Raw genomic sequence first — 19,442 nt, 5'->3', positions numbered from 1 at the left:
AGAACGGGAATAAAGAATGCAAAGATGTCTACCACGCATGTCGGCCTCCAGGTTACCGTCTGACATCACACAGGAGACATAACTGGCACCAAATGGTGGTGATACCAAAGGGGATGATGGAAGGAGGGTTTGAGCAAATCAAACACTCACCCCAGTCAACTGATCTGCCTTTAATTCATCACCATTCTTTAGCTCACTACACCACCCCAGTTCAAACATGGCCATATGCAAATTAGTCTGACCCTGTGCCTCATGGGAACAGTCCAGCCCAAACTGCCAAGCCATGTCTTCCCTGGACCGGAAACAAGCATCCTATGACCGGTTTCGGGTTCATAACCCTCATCAGTCAGGCTATCTTGAATCCAGTGGCAGAGTGAGCAAGGGACCCACTTCTGGTATCGCTTTGTTCACCAAATGGTGGGGGACAGCAACCAAAACAAGAAAAAAAAATAGAAAAAAAACAATGACAATTCCAGACCCAACCACTAGATGGCGGAAAAATGCACAGCATGTGAATCCAGAAAATTCTTCAAGCTGTAAAACTACTCCTACTGGTAAGTAACCATTTTGAAATCCTCCAATCTAGCCTCTAGGGCAAAGGCCTTGGGAGCCATCGTACTGCATGCTGAATGACCCTCAAACATGCGTATGTTAATACCAGCTTCCTGCATTACCCATCTGACCCATCGAGCGATAGTTGGCGAGGAAACAGCCTTATGAGGTTTTCCCAACGCGATGAGGAGTTGCCGCTCCCCTAGAGGACGAAACTCTGCTTATATATTCTCATACGCCTAGAGGCCCTCCACGGCGCACAACTTAGGGGTTTCGGGAAGGGGTGGGTAGGAACGGTCCTGGTTCCACATTTTGTCCATCTGCGGACTGTAAAAGTAACGCTTGAATGCGAGAAAGTGCACCCCGTTACTTCCAGGGCTCACACATCAGAGACCCTTTGACAGATAATCAGGCAAAGCAACTTAGCCAATAGACATGAAACGGTTGAGTTACCAGTGCAAGAAAAGGTTTAGAACCAAGGTGCAGTCCCACAGCGCTGAATACGTGGACTCTGAAGGAAGAGATAGGCGTATACCCCTCAACAGTTAAGACACAAAAGGATGCACCCGATCGGAGAATCGTCCACCAGAAGGTGCCCTGCCAAAATAGCGGAGCAAAAGGAATTTACCAACCTGTAGGCCAAACCTTCCTCTGCCAGGGAAGCCACAAAATTCTGAACGTGAATTACATCCGCTGCCACAGGACCGAGGCTCCAATGCAAATACCAACGGGTCCATCGATTCCAGGAGGATTTGTATAGTTTGACCATGCTATCGGCTCAGGCTCTGGATTAGAATCCCTCCGCTGCGCCTGAGAGGCCTTGGAGCGACCATTGTCCTCTATAATCCTCCATGCCGCGAGTGACAGCGAAGCCCCCCCCCCCCTTTCAGGTTCAATGGATGAGGTAGATGATACGATTGAGCAGTGTCTCTGGAAATAGGGGGGAGAAGGATTGGAAAATCCCAGGAAAGTTCCAGAAGAACCAGAAACCAGACTTGAAATTTTCACACCGGGATGACCGTCACCACATCCGCCCTCTGACGCCTGACCTGTGCCGAGGCTCTCGTAATCATTGTGAACAAGGGAAACACATGCCCCCTCTCCAGTGACCAATCCTGAAAAAACACGTCCGTGGCTACCGCAAGGGTATCTGGCTTCGAGCTGAAAAACCTGGGCATCTGATGGTCCATCCTGGACGTAAAGAGGTCAACGGTAAAATGACCCCACCTCTCCTGAAGGGTAGAAAAAAACAGTTGAGTGGAGTTTCCAAGGGCTTGAATCCCCGAAGATGCGGGACTGGAAATCCGCCATCTGATTGGCTTGGCCTGGCAAGTACTCTGCTGTGCCCGAAATCCAAAGATCCAGGCAGTATTGCCAGAAATTGATGGCTAGGTCGGAGAGGACCTACGACCAAGTACCCCCCAGGAGATCGATGTATCAGACTGCCGATACGTTGTTCATCTTGAGAAGTGCACAAGCCTGGAATGAGTCTTCGGTCCAGCATTTGACCGTGAAGGAGTCCACCTACGGCTCGAGACAGTTTATATGCATCTTTTGTTTGTGAGGAGACCACGACCCTCTGGTGGAATACTCTCCACATCTGGTGCCCCAACCTGATCTGCTGGCGTCTGACTGACCATATCTGGAGCAGACTCGAAGATTGCCCGTCAGTTCCAGGCCTCCATGTTGGTCAACTACCAACCGATCTCGGCTCGTGCTTTCTTTGAGAGGGCTACCGCCCAAGAGTAGGAAAGGCCCTTGTGCAGGTGCACAGCCTTTAGCCGTTGTAAGGCACGATAATGGAGAGGACCGGGGAAAATGGCATGAATTGAAGATGATAGAGGCCCACTAGGCGTGTCAGATGGCACAGCGAGACCCCCTGCCTGGCAACTCGTGGCAGATCTTTGCCACCCATTGCAATGGGTAGCTGAGAGTAACCTTGACGGAGTCTATCAAGAAACCCAGAAAAAAGGGCTTCTGAGAGAGTCAGGAGGGATTTGGGTTCATTGACCAAAAAGCCCAGGCTCTGTAGAAGATCCACTGTGGACCATAACTTCTGTGACCGGTTTTTAGGGCATTGTGCCATGACCATGATGTTGTCGAGATAGCGAAGTCCCTGCGCCCTCAGGTGCTCCGCGACCGGCCTGAGAACCTTGATGAAGCACCACAGGGCAGATGAGTCTGAAAAGCAGGTTGGTGAATTTGTATGTCTGGCCTTGCCACCAGAACTGCAGAAACTGCTGGTGAGTTAAAAATGGGATCGAGAAATTGGTGTCCTTAAGGACCAGGTGCACCATCCAATCCCGGGGATGAAGAACATCTTCCAGGAGGTGTTTCCCCTCCATCTTGAAGTGGCAGTAGAACAGCCACTTGTTGAACTTGCGGTGATAGATAACCGGGCCCTGGCCTCCATCGGCTTTGTCGACCAAGAAGATATTGCTGATAAAACCCTGTGGATGCGGTACGGACTCGTGAGGTGGTTCACAGCATACCAACCTTAGCAACACAAAACAATTTACCGCATTCAACTGTAAAAAACAACCACAAAGACCGTAATCATACAGAGAAGGGCAAAAGCCACTTATCTTCACTGCAACCAGCGAAGAAAAAGGCATAGTGGACATGGGGATGACAGACTGGTGCTACTATGGTTCCCCCTGAGCTTATCGAAAGGAGTAGTGTAGTACCAAACACTCCTATATTCAGTAAAGCCATCATGGTGTTGTGGAGCTTGATTTGTCGAGTTTCCAATCCCATGTACTCCCTATGGCTTTACTAGCACTTAAAATATTAGGAAATGGTGCCCAATATTGTAGGGGTTTATCTGCTCATGCGGATATGCCCTCACCTGTAGTATAGTGCACCCTTCCTTAGGGCTGTGAGGCCTGCTAGAGGAGTGACTTACCTATGCTGTCAGGCAGTGCTATGTCAACTTTGTCGGTTTCTCCCTCATAGGGGCATGCAGGCTGCAAGGGCAGTGGCATGGTCCCAGGGACACTTCAGCCTCCAGGCCCTTGGTTCCCAGTGTACCATTTAGTTTGGAGTTACAGGAGGCAGAAGTACCAATTGAGGGATTGTTTTAGGAAAGTAACTCTGGAACAGGTAACGTTGTTGGATGGGACCCTGTTCACTACATTTGAAACCACACCAAAACCAGGCAAAAGAGGCACTTTCTCAAAATTACCATTTGGGCAATTGCGATTCTTTCAACAAGGGAAAGCTGCAATTTGATGCACATCAACATCTCTTCCATCCTTGTTAATGTCTTTCCATAATTCTCTTGCAATAAGTCATCTATGTCTCTACTAATCCAGACGTTTAAATATTTGACTGAAGTCTCCTTCCAGCACAGTGGGAACTCAAGAGACTGCTGGTCACCTGCGTGAGATGAAACATATCTGACCTACCCCGGTTTATCGTCATCCCGGTGAGGCAGCCAAACGAAATAAATTCCTGGACTACTGACTGGACGTTAGTCGCAGGGTCATACAGCGTTATGTCATGGCATACATGGATATAAGGAACCTCCTAGTAGTAAAGTCAAGAGCACATTGCTCGTAAGGTTGACGTAGGCAGGCCACCAAAGGCTCTACAGCTATTGCAGACAGTAGTGCTGATAAGGGACAGCCCTGCCTGGTTCCCCTGCTAATGGGGAGCGATGAGGTCACTGCTCTATTTGTACACGCAGTAAGCGCCTCCTAGAGCAGGCAGATCCATATTAGGAAGGTTCCATCGAAGCCAATCTCCTCTTAATTTCTTAAAGACCTACTTCTATTTGACCAAATTCTTCTTCTTGGTGGAGCTCAGGAAGATTGTCATGGCTTGTATCAGGGAGTGCAAAGTGTATAGAAGCGTGAATGTGGATCGCAAATTTTGGGCGGTAGAGTGCCCTTGTATAAACTCTGACTTAGCAGGCCAAACAATGTCTGGCAACAGTGCCACCAGTTTATTAGCAATCAGTTTGGCTAGTATCTTATTGTCCACATTAATCATGGAGAGCGATCTGTTCGAATTGCATCGCTCAGGGGGCTTATCTTGCTTCAGTATGGTGACTAATATGGCTTCAATGGCTAGAGCCAACTGAGGCAAAGAGCCTCCTTATAGACCACCGGAAGATGAGTTGCCTGTATGTGTGCATACACTCTATAGAACTAAAGTGACAGGCGATCTAACCTGGGTGCCTTATCTCCCGGAATGCCGCTGATTGCCTATTCTGTCTTATCCACTGTGAAGGGTACAGCCAGATAGTGTATTTGTATATCATCTAATCACAGCAATTGTATGGAGTAAAGGTATCTGTGTATTTGTACAGCAGTGTGTGTGGCTGTCGTCTAATATAGAGTACTGTAGAAGCAAAGGAAGTTTTAGCTATGTTATTGTTGTTAGCATAAGTCTTGTCTTGTTTGCCTACAATCTGGTTGATATATGCGCTGGCCTACAGCCTGCGAATCAGCACCACTCCCACCACCCCAGATTAGCTTGTTTGGGGAAAATCTGGACACTCAAAGGGCGTATTACTGACTAATTATAACCTATCCCGGCAGAGCCTCAATGGCATGCGGCAGTCTTTGGGCCCTGCTCTCTGGTGAGCCCGGAGGCAGTAATTGTTTGCTTACATAGGGCTTAATGTCTCTCTTATTGTGCCAATATCACCAGTCATAGCTAGCTTTCCACAATCAGCATTCCGATTTCATAACGCATTACGCTTCCCTCCAGAACTCTGTGCTTTCCTAGTCCGCGGCAGCTGGAGATGTTACTTGTGTTCATAAGATTTTTTTATATGAACCTGTCTTTGGAGCCAGTTTGATCTAACCAGCCAGTGTGGAGGCTGGCATGTTTATAGAGATTTTACTCATCTGGTTCCCTGCTCTGTGTGGCAGTGGCTATTGACACACATGGATTTGATAAAAATACCCATCTCTCTCAGAAATCCAAAAGCAGTTAAATTCTTGAGGTTAGGAGGGTTTATTAAGGAGTGATTCACGTTTGATAATGCTTGGGTTAGGTAACATGCAAGCGTACCTAGCACGAATACCTAACCAGTGTGTTCTGATATTCTTCTGTGCTGTGACAGACTGGTCTGCCCACCACCCTGCCTGCCAGACAGCACAGCATTGACACACTGCTCACAATATAAGCTTTGCACCATCCAGAGCATTAGCTGCCTTTTCCATGGATGCTGTCCAGTAGGAAGACTAGTTTCTTCTTTCAGGCTCCGCCTCCACCACCAGCCGTCACTGTAAGGCAGTGAGATTTCAAGCAAGTTCCTTTTTTTTTTTAAAAAGCTTATCTTGCAGGGTAAGCAGATTAAAGTGCAATCATTTGAAAAAAGTGGAAACAGCATAGGTTGTGCCACTTTGGTGGTTAAGCTGCCTTTTATGTGGGAGCTCTCTGATAGGAAGACTACTTCCTCATTTAAATGTCTGCCCCTTTCATAGGTCTTCACCGCAGTGAGGCCTCAAGCGAACTTGGCCCTTGAGAGATTTTTATGCAGGACCGTGTTATTTTTAAGTGAATTCAATTGTACAATGTTTTCCCAATGTATGTCTTTGTAAAACGAATTTATTGTTCTAAACTTTGACATGTTGCTTTTCTTTCCAGTCGATATGTGACACGGCCTGACTCTGATGATGAGGAAGAGGATGATGAAGATGAGGAAGACAACAGTGAGGAGGAAGATCTGTACAACAAACGGACTAATGGATTGAGTGAAGGTAAGATCCTCAATAGACTAGGTTGATGATTACTAAACATTTTGATTGAATGTATCAACAACAAGTGATGGAGGTGCAAAACTGCCATTATATTCCCTTTGCCTTCAACATTTTCAAAGACCAAATATTGGTTTTATTTTACTCTAGACAAAATGTTCTTTCCATTATGAGATCCTTAGTGTGATAAAGAATTTCCTTTTATGTACAGGATCTTAATCTAAGCAGAACTTTCCATAGTGAGGGGGTGCCACATAAAATAAAGAGCTTGCAAGTACCAATGTGCAAAATGCCATGAATGTCTTGAAGTTTGACACATCCCTTCACAAAGATATACAAATCCTTAAATTAGAAAAGCCCACGTTCATTACGTCAGATTAGGTCATCTGAGATTCTCTGGGAAACTGCTTTAAAGTTTTCCATATCCAAATGTCTCTTACTCTTATATAAACTGCAATAAGCTACCACAGGTTACGAATATTTATTAGTATATCTCTTCAGCACTTCTATCTTTGCGCTGGGAACTGGACTGAATCTTGAATTCTTAGAATTCATGTTACTGCTGCCCAGCATAACTTTCTGGATCACTCCCTACTCATGGCCCCTGTCAGGTTAGTGCACCTGTGTAACTTTTACTTGACAGACCTTATCCTTGCGCTGGTGCTAGCTTCCACTATCAAACATGTTGTTTTCTTTCCCCACACTAAAGGCTATTGCAAGCCTCTGTAACCTCCCAGGAGTCACAGACGAGCTCCTTAAGGATTTCTCTGCCATGATCTTTACTTTGATTCCTGCTCCCATATCTGGATTGCACTCCTGTAAAATTGTGATGAACACATAGGAGGAAATTGGGTGCATTATATGGAGGATCCATTGAAAATTATCTAAATCCTTTCTTCACCTTAAGATTAAAAAAAATCCATTCAAACTATGTCCTTTTTAAGTTTTTTTTTTTTTAATACAACACTACATAAATTGAGTTACTTTCCTCTATGGTCCTGAAGAATTTGTATTTTCCTTTCCGAACAATAAGAAGCATCTCTTCAGCAATTGCAATTCACTAATGATGCGACATATAAAGCAGCCACATCTATTCTTTGCTATATATTTGTTATACACCTCTTGCCTGCATACAGATATCAAAAGCAAGAAAAATGTTGACTATTACTATGAAAGTCTTATGTTTGTAGCAAGTGTTGGGCTCCGACCTTTGCAACTTTTTGTTCGAAGATGTATTTCAAGGCAGCTACTCCTCCCTTAGTTGGTAATGTACATGGGCACCGGCTCTATTAATGAATTTTTTTTTTTTTCTGCCATCGGATTTGGACATTTACTGATAGGGCTGCATGTTTGGCACCTGACAAAGCTTACTGCCGGGCCATTTGATGCTAGACTCCTGTATTATCTGCTTAATTCACTGCTTCAGATCCTCACTTCGGTTTCCGCTTTCATCTACACCAAGTGAACATAAAAATCCTGGCTCCTTTTGATACCTCAATGCTACAGCCTCTGCCCCCTTCTGGGACCTCCCGCCCATCTCTTCCCCCAACCCGTTGATGAGATTGCCAGGTCAGTGATGAAAAGGATGCCGCTTCAATACCGTCCCCAGTGCCATTCCATGTTTCCCTGGGCTGACCATCAAGTTGCCAATCTCTGCCTCTTCCCCTGAATGTGACAACACTGTGTGCTGGGCCTGCTTCATCTTCTGGTCAAATATGACTTTTCAGTGCTGACACAAGTGTAGGTGGGTGTTAGACGGACCGGGAGGGTCGGCCGAGGACAAGGGGAGAGGTCTCCGGGGAGAGCCGTCTCCAACGATCGTACAGACAAGTAACTTCCCCCCCACAGATGTACACCACACAAGGATACGGTTCAACGTTACTTTATAAGCAATTCTTTAAGTACGGTGAGATGGTACAAGGAGGTCTGGACTCAGGGCTCCCCTCTATTCTAGTCTCTTGGTTGGGAAAGGGGTAGCGGGACAGTCTCGTTACCAATCTGGTAGATGAAATAGCTCACAATCCTCGAGCTCGGCGTTCTAGATGATCGGGCCGCGGCGGAGCCTGCAGGTCCCGAGATGGTTGAAGGTAGCGACGGTCCGCGGCGGAGCCAGCAGGTCCCGATGAAGGTGGTGGTTACAAACGGTCCGCGGCCACGCCAGCAGGTCCCGACGACGATGTAGGTTTCAGATGGTTGCGGCAGCGCCAGCAGGCAGGTCGATAGTTCGCAAGGCAGGGCTACGGCAGCGCCAGTAGTCCGTCAAGGATGAGTTCTTCACTGCGTCTCTCGACTCCAGGATACAACAGCCTTCCTGCTCTGGAGCTGCCCCAGTTATAGGTCTGGCCCCCTTTGATGTCCGGACCCTCGCACTTGGAGGTCGGGAGGTCCGGGATGAGGGAGTCCAGACACCCAGCAGGGGGGTGGAGCCAGCGCTTGGGGGAGCTGGGGGGCGATCGGCACCTGGCGGGGGAGAGCCATCGACACTCCTTTCTCCCATTGACCTGCCAAGTGGTCCGTTCACCTCCTGGGTGGATGGTGGTGCCGGGATGTCGGGGCCTGGCCAGGCCCAGGTTTAGGGTCGATTGGAGGCCACGCGGCCTCGTGGTGCAATGTCCAAGATGGCGCCCAGGCCGGGCGAGGGGGCCGGTAGTGAACCGGGCCCATGATGCAGGGATGTCCGGGGGCAGAGGTCCCGTATGAGACGGGGAGCGGGTGGTTACTGTGGGTTACACCTAGAGGGCCGGGCTCGGGCCTTGTCATGCGGGGAGGGAGCAAGCCCTTCACGTGGCCTGTCCAACAGTGGGGCTACCAGAGAAAGTAGAAGCAGGAGTCCGACGATACCCTCAACATCTTCAAGGAATGTGATGTTGAGGTGGAGGAACAAGCTGGTCCCTCCGAGACCCAACTGATTAGTTCGGAGGCGAGCTCAGTCTCCAAGTCTGAAGGAGAAGAGCATCAAGACCGCAAGGCTTCACATTTGGCTCTGTCCGTGAGTGTGGTTGGCACCCACATACAACCCACTTCCACGAAGCTGCCACATGTACAGTCTGTGTAATGTTCAAGTGAGGGGGACTTGGCGTTGAGCCATGAGTCAACAGCAGCTTGAAGGGCCACCACTGCCTTCAGGCAATTGTTGGCACCCACAAAAGGCTTCAAAGCCAACACTGATACCTTCCACGCCCACAAAGGCCCAACATAAACCTTGGCCCCATTCAGAGCTCTTACCCTCTCCTCTGGCACGGAAGTCGGCACCGAAGCAGCCATTGAAGCTGACTGCGCAGAGGACACCATTGGTGTTTAAATCATTCACATCGACCATGTTGAGGGCTCCCTCTAATTTGAAGAGTCATTCTGTGTCGAAAACAGCAAAGACCTCCATCTCGGAATATTCAGAGTAACCTGTTCTTCAACGCTTACTGGAGTAGATTCTCAACAACGGGTGTTCATTTACCCACAGACAGCAGAATTTTCACCAACCTGCCCCTAAGCTGCAGGGCACCTCCCAGGAAGAGAAAATGAGCTTTCAAGCAACAGATTATTAGGAGTCTCCTCAACCTCCCAAGCATAAGAGATCTAAGGCCAGTGGCACTAGCCCTCTTCCTGCTCAACCTCCCGCCCACATCCTCTAACTTCGCCATCACCACCTCATGTACCACCTCCGTCATACATACCAGAGAGGTTACCACACACTTCTTATGGGGAGGGCAGATACTACATCGGGCTGAACTGTAGAATGCTCCCTAGGACCCCGAGGCCTGGGATGACCTTGGTACAACTATGATGTTGATCCCCTGGGTGATCTGCATCCAGCCAAGCATTCACACCCTAATTACAATGCTACTTATATTAAGGTCATACACGGGGCAGCCACTATCATAAAGTTGAGATGCATGTTGTCCAGGAAACCAACAACTTTCTGGTTGAAACATTGTCCAAGACTCGACGCACCCTTCAATTCCTGCTCGTGCTTAAGCGAATTCTGTAGACCACCCTTAATACTTTCAAATGTCTAGCGGCAGTCGCCGCTAGGTAGTTATAGTTAAGTCAGCGTCCAACCCCCCCTTAGCTGGGTGCACTATACCAGTGGTGAGGGTACAGTTGCATGAGCCTTGTACCTCTACATTGTCTAAGCCAATTCTTAGACATTGTAGGTTTAGTAATGCCATTAAGAGTATATGGTGCTGGCAGTTTGTCATTATGAACTCCACAGCACCATAATGGGTTTACTGAAAAACTGGTAAGTTTGGTATCAAACTTCTCAGCACATTAAACCAACACTGATGCCAGTGTGGGAGTTAATGAAAAATACACTCTGGGGGCATCTTGGAGATACCCCCTGAAAAACAACCCAACTCTAGTGTCCTGGCTGAGTGGCTACTCGCCAGCTGCCACCATCAAATATGTTTCTGGACCCCTGGGTCGAGACCCTGCTGCTCTCCGGGTCTGAAACAATGCGCATCTTGAGACCAGGTGCCAAGCCTCCTCCCACAGGATGGAAAGGGTCCACAAAGGGGAAGCTTCAAATGATTGCTGCCTTTGTGAGCTACCCCAGCCCTTTTCTGCCTCCCGCCGGTTCTGGACCCCACGTGGGGCGGGAGAATCGGCAGGAAAACCAAGTGACGAAGGGCGGTGTGTCCACCTTTGCCAACCCTACTCCTCAGGTGGGGAGGCAAGGTGAAGCACAACTCTCACTCCATGCCATCTTGCTGATGGGGGACCAGCCAACCAGAGCGAGGAATATTGCTCCCTCTCACTGGAGGTTGACATAATGGGGGGTGTACCCACCCCAAGGAAGGGACCCATTGGCCCCAACCTTTACTTACTTGTAATGCCCCTAAATCTAGTATCTAGGGGCAACCCCAAACCTTGCCTCCTCAGACCAGAACCGACCAGAAGAGAAGAAGGACCAAAGAAGCCGTTCTGAAACAAAGAAGAGGAGGATGCCCACTGACTTGGTCCCAACCCTAACAACCTTTCCGCCCCTCGAGCAAGATACAGCGAAATCCCAGTGTGTCCTGCAGCCTCAAGAACCCGTAGGACCTGCCCAGCCTTCCAAATCCAATACTTTGTCTCCCGTGAGTACCAGATTTGCTCACCGCAGACTCTGGCCCCAGCCAAAACCGCAAGTCTGCACCCGACGCCCATGGCCCGAGTACGAGAGACCCAACACCACGAGGAGGTCTCTCCAGCGATCCTGACCTGAGATCTGGTGATCTCCGACCCCCCTTGAATCTCCAAGTGAAACCTGCAGCCCCTTTGTGGAGGACCGATCCCACTGACACCGACCGGAGCTAGTAAGAAAACCAGACACCTAAAGACACCCCTGCACCAGACGGCCAATGGCCTTGAGTGGCCCAACCGACTGTGTCCCAGCCTCCCCATGCATCCCAACTTACTTCTCCAACTGGTGGGCACCTCCAGAAGATCTTCATCCCCGAGCCTGCTGACTTTGTTGCAACCAGAGAATCCCCATTGAAATCAACAGGGCACTCAACACCAAAACAGCACCCTGCACCCAGCCGCCTCTGCGCCGCTGCAAGTATACTTTGGGTGCTAACTTGGATCCTCTTTTGCCAAGAGCCTAACGCCAGGAGCTTTCCCCCCACAACCTTGTGGCCTGCTCGTGAGCAGCCACCAACCGGAGGCTCCCTATCCCCTATTAGATAACATTGAGCCTCAGCACTCTGCACCAGGCCGCCCTAGTGCCACTGAGGGTGCTTTGAGAGCGCATCCTTGACCCTGGTGTACACCAACTCCCAAACCCAAGCACTTACTTTGAAACCGATAACCACCTTTCATCCCATAGGACTGCATTGACTGCTTAATTGCTTAACTGTTCTTAGTGTGGAGTTGGTTTTGTATAAGAATTTGAAAAAGTAACAATATCTAAAAACTGATTTACTTAACTTTTCTCTAGGAAATGTCCCAGTGGGATATCTACAAATATCACACTGAGTAGAAAAAGTAATCCATAAAGTAATCTGAAAAGTAATCTAACTATAATTTTCGCTGTCATTTAAGTATTTACAAACATGTAACAAAGACCCTTTCATTCAGCTTGTTTGTATTGTTCAACCTTTATTGAAAAGTACCATTGACACTTACCTGTTCCAGGCTTGCTTGGTTCCAGAAAATAAATATAACAAAATAATATTTTTATACAAACAAATTGGTTGGAGTTCAGTCTTTGAGTGTGTGACATACTTTGCTTCTTAAGTGTGTACAACAAATGCTTAACACTGCCCTCTGATAAAGCCTTACTGCTCTCCCACACTACCACAAATAGAGAGTAAGGTGCAGTCTACTTTTACGTCTGCCTACCTTTGGGGTTCCACTGGTCTCTGTGCACATTATACCTCATTTCGGTGTAATATATACAGATCCAGCTTCCTACAGAAGTCATTTAAGAAAGCAAATAAAAAACATAATTATTTAAAGGTAAAATTCCCATACTTTAAATAGAAATGTAATATTGGAACCAAGTGTTGGAATTAGTTTTTTTTTTTACATTTCAAATAAAAAATATATAAAATGTTTTAATTTAACAAAGTATATAAGATTGTTTACATACTGCTATTGAGAATTATATCAGTATTGTAGTGCATGACAATGAGATATTTACAATAAGACTAGACACATAAGGATAAACCTTTACTTAGCATAGTGTCCGCCATTATCTCACTTCCTACTTATGCTTTTCTTTGAAAAACTCATTTTGGTATGGTTTGTAGAGAACCTTCTTCCAACAAAAGGTAACTAGGGGGTTCTTCTGGTTACTCACATTTAGATTCCACCCTCTGTAGATTATGAAGGCTTTTCACACCCCTCTAGGATAAACGTTCCCCATGCGGAACGAAAAAAACTTTGAAAGGTCATGTTAACTTATATTTAGTTTGTTCATAAAGTCCCTAGAAATTAACTATTCTTGTTAAGAAAACAGCAAGTATGGTTAGGATAGCATCAATCTAAGCATTGCCAGTGGGGAATCAAACACCCAGATTTTAACCCACGGAGACAATCTGTACCTGACACCAGATACCTGGAATGAAAAAGTAAAATCAAGAACTTCTGTAGTGAAAAATAGTGAACAAAGGTTAATAAAACAGAAAAACTTCATTCAACAGAAAAAAGGTGTGCACACTTTTTAAATAAAAGCTAAAGAGGAATGAAAAAGTGGCCCAGGTGGAATTAATACCGATTTGTGTGGAAATGGGGTGTATGGACACGGATCCGGCTGTGCATGTGTGAGAAAGTGCCCTCTTTCTTGCAATCTTATACCCAGAGTTTTGCTGAATTGCTGATGTTCTTTGACTGAGTTTGCCCTGGGCTCCTGCTAGTCAGGTACCCAGGGCTATGTTCCTTCCCTAAAACTGCATTGAAACCTAAACCCAATTTGCATCTCTGGCCACAAGTCAGCCGCTGGTAAATGGTACCACCAGTACACAGGGCACTGTGACCAGAGGAGGCCTCTGAGGGCTGCAGCACTTATTGTGCTACCCTCAGAGGCCCTGTACCCTGACACACACACACACACACTGCCTTTGCAGGTTGATTGTTGTGGTGCAGAACAAAACAAAGAGTCAACATGGCACACATCCCTGTGTGCCATGCCCACAACACACTGCCCTGGCATACCTGAGTCACCCCTCTAGCTGGGTGCCCTATGCCAGTGGTGAGGGTGCAGGTGCATGAGCCCTGTACTCCTACAGTACCCAGGTCCATTCCTGGGCACTGCAAGTGCTGTGCTGACATTGAGTATATGGTGCTGGGAGTTTGTCATTACGAACTCCACAGCACCATAATGGCTACTCTGAAAGCTGGACTGAACACTAGTGGCATTATTGATGCACTTTTTCATTTACGGTTGTATTCACCATGAGTCGAACCTCTTCCGAGGTCAGTTTTCAGAATTGTTGTTTAGTGTTAGTGTTTACACTCACGCGTCATAGATGCACTTTGTTGGATTTATTTTTTGCCAATGTCACTGACCACTTTTAACCCTTTAGAAATGTGATTAACACTAGATTGATAATAAGCACTCAGTTCTTTATGACATCACGGCATGTTATAACCATCCCGGAGTATCTTTTAACTCATGTTGCACAAAGCCTTTGTTTTATTTATACGTGCTCTTTCGAATCCGCTAACGTTTCTAGCATGACTGAGAGTTCACAAAGCTCCGTTTTAGTAAGCACCCTCACTACGTTTTATTAAGCACCCTCACCACGTGGAATGCTTTTTAGACTTTTGAGTTCATCACGCCGTTTTCTTTCAGTTTCTGCTTACGCACTGATCTTTTTGAGCACTAGTTTTTGATATCCGTAACATTGAAGTTTAATAGTTTTTGAAACCTGTCACAGTATATTATAATTCTTCTTTGAGTAAGGGACATGGTCCTCATGTACTTTTGGCATATTTTCATTTTCAGATTTGAACTCCCTGATGGCTATGAACTAGCCGAAATGCATTGGAGTTTTCAGTAATATGCATATTGGAATATATGAGAAATGAAGATTTGAGTGAAATATAACTCTGAACCTAATGATTGAATAAATCAAGAATCACTGCAAAGTATCAACTTTTTTTTTTGATTAGGTTTCAACTCCAGAAGGGGCATTGCTGGGACCTGGGGATGTTCCCATATTGAGGGGCACGTGTTTTTTGGATTATATCGAAGTGCACTTCAGAGTGCGCACCCAGGAGCACACTCCAACAACAATCTATTTTCACTTGGAGTGCGCGTGTATAACATTATTTTATATACCAGTGATGAATCTAGGCATCCAGCACGGATTTAGTATTTGCGAAGTGTTGCATTCTACTGCTCCCCTGTAAATCAAACAAAGTACAATTCCTACTGCATTTTCAAAGTGTTCTATATCCAGTCGCTTGCTACTTAAAAGTATTTAATGCTTATCTCTACCAGGCTTGCTTGGTTCTAGAAATAAACAACAATATATTTTTATACAAAAATAATTGGCCTAGAGTTCAGTTCTTGTGTGTGAAATCATTTGCTGACTGAGTGTGTACATCAAATGCTTAACACTGTCCTCTGATACCGCCTTACTGCTCGACCAAGCTACCACTTTGCAGAGTAATGTTCTATCTAACTTTAACCTCTGCCTTCCTCCTGGGACTCTTGGACTCTATACACACTGTACCTCAGTTTGGTGTAGTATATATAGAGCCAGTTTCTTACAGCATGTGATTTCCCTTCTCGTTTAGTGCTGTCCCATAATCATGTAAGAGAGGTGCACAAAGAGGAGTTGAAACAAAATATTATTGCCAGCTCGATCTTTATTATGACTTTTTTTAAGATTTCATTTTTTCCAACATTTTTAAGTGCTTTCCTTATCTACCTCTATTTTTGTCTTTTTACAGCACGTTTTTGTCAAGTATATATTTCTTTTTCCCTTTTAATCTACCAGGCGAAGACGAGGGGAGTCCGCAGAGCACGGCAACTCAAGACCAAGAGGCCAGTGGCAGTGGTGAAGCAGATGACAAGTCTGAAGCATCAGAGGCTGATCTCATGTCCGATCCCTCCAATGGGGAAGCTGAGGAGGAAGAGGATGAAGGAAAGAGCGCCAGCTGTAGCAGCGGCAGTGGAGCTGTGGCCCGGCCAAGTCACACCATCAGCCCGCCTAGTCCCAGCATGAACAGCCAGGCCAAGCGCAAGTGCAGAGAGAGGCAGCGGCGGCGGAAACTGCTCTTTACATTGCAGACTGTCAACTCCAATGGTACCAGTGACCGTGGCGTCTACCAAGACGATGGGAACTCTGTCTCCTTCAGCTGTAAGTAATTGGGACTGGGGGATGTATCAATTGATCATATTACCTTCTAAGATATGTATGTCTGCTGTTAGCAAGCAGCACTATTAGGATAAAAGGAAGTCCGTACGATGGCTGTGCCATCCTGACATTTTAGTTTTTTCTGAATTACCATAAGTCTCATGTCATAGCAATGGCAGCCATGCATGTCCATGGAGGATGACCCATTTCGACACCCAGTGTGGACCATTTTTCTACGTTAGGGTGGTTACTGACCACTCAGCTCAAGCTGAGCTGGGACTGGTGGTGGGAATATACTGGTCAGGCCCAGGTCTTTTTACTGGTATGCCTATACATAGATGCCTGCTACCTCTTAAGCCTACTATTTATAGTGATTAAAAGTGACAGAAGTGTAATGAAGTAGAATATTAAATTATTTGGAGTAGATGTAAGGTACAAAATCCATTTGAGTGGACATCCAGTGCGAGTCCACCAGACTAAATCAGACATCCCTCTTTGCACCCAAGTGGCAGAAAGGCACTCAAGGCAAACCTGTCCTTGTCAATGTACGCCATGTGCATTTAATATCTTTCGATCAATCTAGGCCCTGACAAAGGGGAGAATCTAACTGCAATCCCTGTGGCAAAAATCTGGCTTCCACTCGTATAATGTAGAGCAACCTACAAGAGGATGCCCACTTTCACTTCCTTACCACTACTGTTACCGCAGACCCAAGAATGGTATCTAAAGCGAATAAAATACTTGGTAATGGGGAAGTAGACTTATGATGTGAACTGGAATTTCTGTTGGATTCTAATATGCCAGGCACTTTTTTATAATGACTGCAGACACCCATTTGTTCTAAACTTTAACCGGAGGTTCTTTTAATGACTGAAAGGACAGAAGAGCCACTGTATACCTCTAGAGAATGTGCACTTCTGCCTTATGTTACTTTCTGGTAGGGATTTTTGCCACAGAGAGCATGGCAGCCATACAGGCTCACTGATAGCCTCCCTGGTATTATCTGAGAACCCCCAATTACGTGCTCAGAGATCGACACTGCAGGCAAATTATAAACCCTTCTTAAGAGTGGCTTTCATGGGACTGGTAGTGGTGGCAGCAAGATTGCTAATTAAGGGCTATGCCTTTTTACGTCTCCATGAAGAGGATGATTTCTGCTTGTCTCGATCATGTAAACTAGATCTTGCAATCTCATGCATGTAGGATGTGTGCTTAGTGTGTGTGTCCCATTATGTGTTATGAGTTGAGTGCAGTGATTGTGTACGCACAGGTAAGAGTGTAGAGTGAATCCATTTTAGATACCTCCTAGGACAACCTGAAAGGGTTAAGTGCTTTGTGTGAGGCTGCCCAGGTCACTGCTGATCTGGGATCATGCTCTTCTTGTGTGTATTCTTAAACTTCACCACTAGTGTTCTGTGTATCAGTCTTCCTTCAAGTTGTGTGGCAGGCCTTCTTCCCTTTAAAGCTTGCGGTTATGCATCTGTCAGAACTTACTCTGCTGACTGTACGAATCCATGTTTCAACCTGGGTCAGTGGTCACCTCCTTTTGCCCATAGCCCTGTAATGAGCTCATCATGCAGTGGCCATGCAGGATTTGATTGAAGAAGCCCACACGTTTTGAACCAAGCAAGAGTCTACTGCGAATCTATGCTAGACTAGTACATAGTTATTGGAATCTTCATTACTTAAGGAGGAGCTGTGCAAGAGCATAGCAGTCTAAATTCCAGGGACAGAGTCTGCTTAAACGGTCATCCGTCTTCCAGACCAAGGACTAAGACGAGAGAAAAATCCAGCTGAAAGTGATGCTGGAGTGTTGTGCAAGGAGTAGTGTATTGCCTGCTATGAGAGAAGTTGGCAGACAATCGAGAGTGCAGCTTGTTTGAAAGGAGTTAAATTGCACAACTACTGTGAACTTTGCCGAGTCATGGTCACGTCTGCATTGCCCCAGCACATAAGGTAACCCAAACGTCTGCCTGCGTTACTAAAGGCCAAGATGGGAAGGATTATAACCTATATCACTGCTGTATCATTTGTGTACCCCCTTTGTCCCTGACCACATCAGCACTGCAGGGAAACCGTTTATGCCCCTAATTGCCAGAAGGCATCTGATGACTCCATTTATTCCCATTCCAGACAGAAAGAAGTCTGACTTCTTGCTAGGCAAGGCTACCCTGAGTAGGAACTTTGAACTAAGTATAAGTTGTCCAAGTGAATGCCTTTGAACCCGCGAGTTCTAAAAAGAAACAGCTGAAATTGGTGTATGGAGTGGAACCAGTCATAGCGTATTTCACTTTTGTCTGTCAAGATGGTAGACCAGAATTCGAGGCATATGAGCTGCAGATCGTACACTTAGCAATAGATCGCCACTTGGTGTTGGGCTCGGATGAGTGCAGGTTGTTGTCTTCTTGGAAGAAGTCTTTGTAGTCATGAGATAGGTGACTCCTCCCTTGGACAATACTGCGTATGGTCATCGACTCCATCCTCAGATTGTTTTTTTCCGCCACTGGGTTCGGATGAAAGTTTTCCTCTCTGGTTAGAAAAGACTTTCAGCAACTTCGAAGCGTGAAACTTTATATAAACATTTTCGACATCGAATAGACTTTTCGACATCACCAGCTACATTCCGGTGCGTCGACGCGGGCCGTTGGGCCTATCGGCACCGTACGGCCTACGCCTCATGGACAGAACTCCATTCAAGAGATGCCCGGTATGTCGAGCAAAATTCCCTCATAGCGACCATCAGGAGGTCTGCAACCTCTGTCTATCGCCGGAACACGACGAGTTGACCTGCACAGCCTGTGCATCCTTCCGATAGAGGAAGACTGTTCGGAATCGGAGGGCCTGTCGACACGAGATGAGGAGATCAGCGCCAGCACCGGAGGCCATCTTTGAGGAGGAGATCGTCGGAGAGGACTTCTCCGGGGAAGAGGATCCACTCGAAGATATCTTCGAGGACGAGGCTCCACTCTTCGCCGAGGAAGACTCGCCTGATCTCCAGATCATATCGGGGGCAGACGACTCAGACTACTCGATTCTATCTCGGCAGCCCGTGAGTACTCTTGCCCCCTGCACAACATACACTACCAAAACCAAAGGCAGCGGTCGGCACTCCGCCCATGGGGCCCAGTCGAGACCGAAATCTACCCTCAGACGCCCGCCTTCGGGCTCGGCTCCGAGGAAAAAGACTACACCTTCCGGTGCCTCGGCACCAACGAAACCACATGTGCCAATTCCACCTCCTCCATTGGCACCAAAACATCCTTCGACACCGAGGAACTCTTCGATACGGAAGCCAAGACGCCCTTCGGTGCCCAAACACAAAGATCCTTCGGCACCCAAACCAAAAGACACATCGGTGACGAAGCCAAAAACTGTACCGGATCTGAAAGCT

At 46.7% G+C, this 19,442-nt stretch overlaps 1 protein-coding gene across 1 annotated transcript in view; it reads left to right on the top strand.

The window, feature by feature from the left end:
- USP11 (ubiquitin specific peptidase 11) overlaps nucleotides 1–19,442 on the top strand; it is a 280,476-nt gene that overhangs the window by 172,972 nt on the left and 88,062 nt on the right. The window contains exons 14-15 of the mRNA XM_086940434.1: nucleotides 6,154–6,266; nucleotides 15,692–16,054. Of these exons, the coding sequence (XP_086796560.1) occupies nucleotides 6,154–6,266; nucleotides 15,692–16,054 (476 nt within the window). The remainder of the gene's footprint in view (nucleotides 1–6,153; nucleotides 6,267–15,691; nucleotides 16,055–19,442) is intronic.

Source organism: Lissotriton vulgaris, chromosome 10, assembly GCF_964263255.1.
Source record: "Lissotriton vulgaris chromosome 10, aLisVul1.2, whole genome shotgun sequence".
NCBI classification, from domain to species: domain Eukaryota; kingdom Metazoa; phylum Chordata; class Amphibia; order Caudata; family Salamandridae; genus Lissotriton; species Lissotriton vulgaris.
The sequence above is the reverse complement of the archived record's forward strand: the minus strand, read 5'-3'. Positions and strand labels throughout refer to the sequence as shown.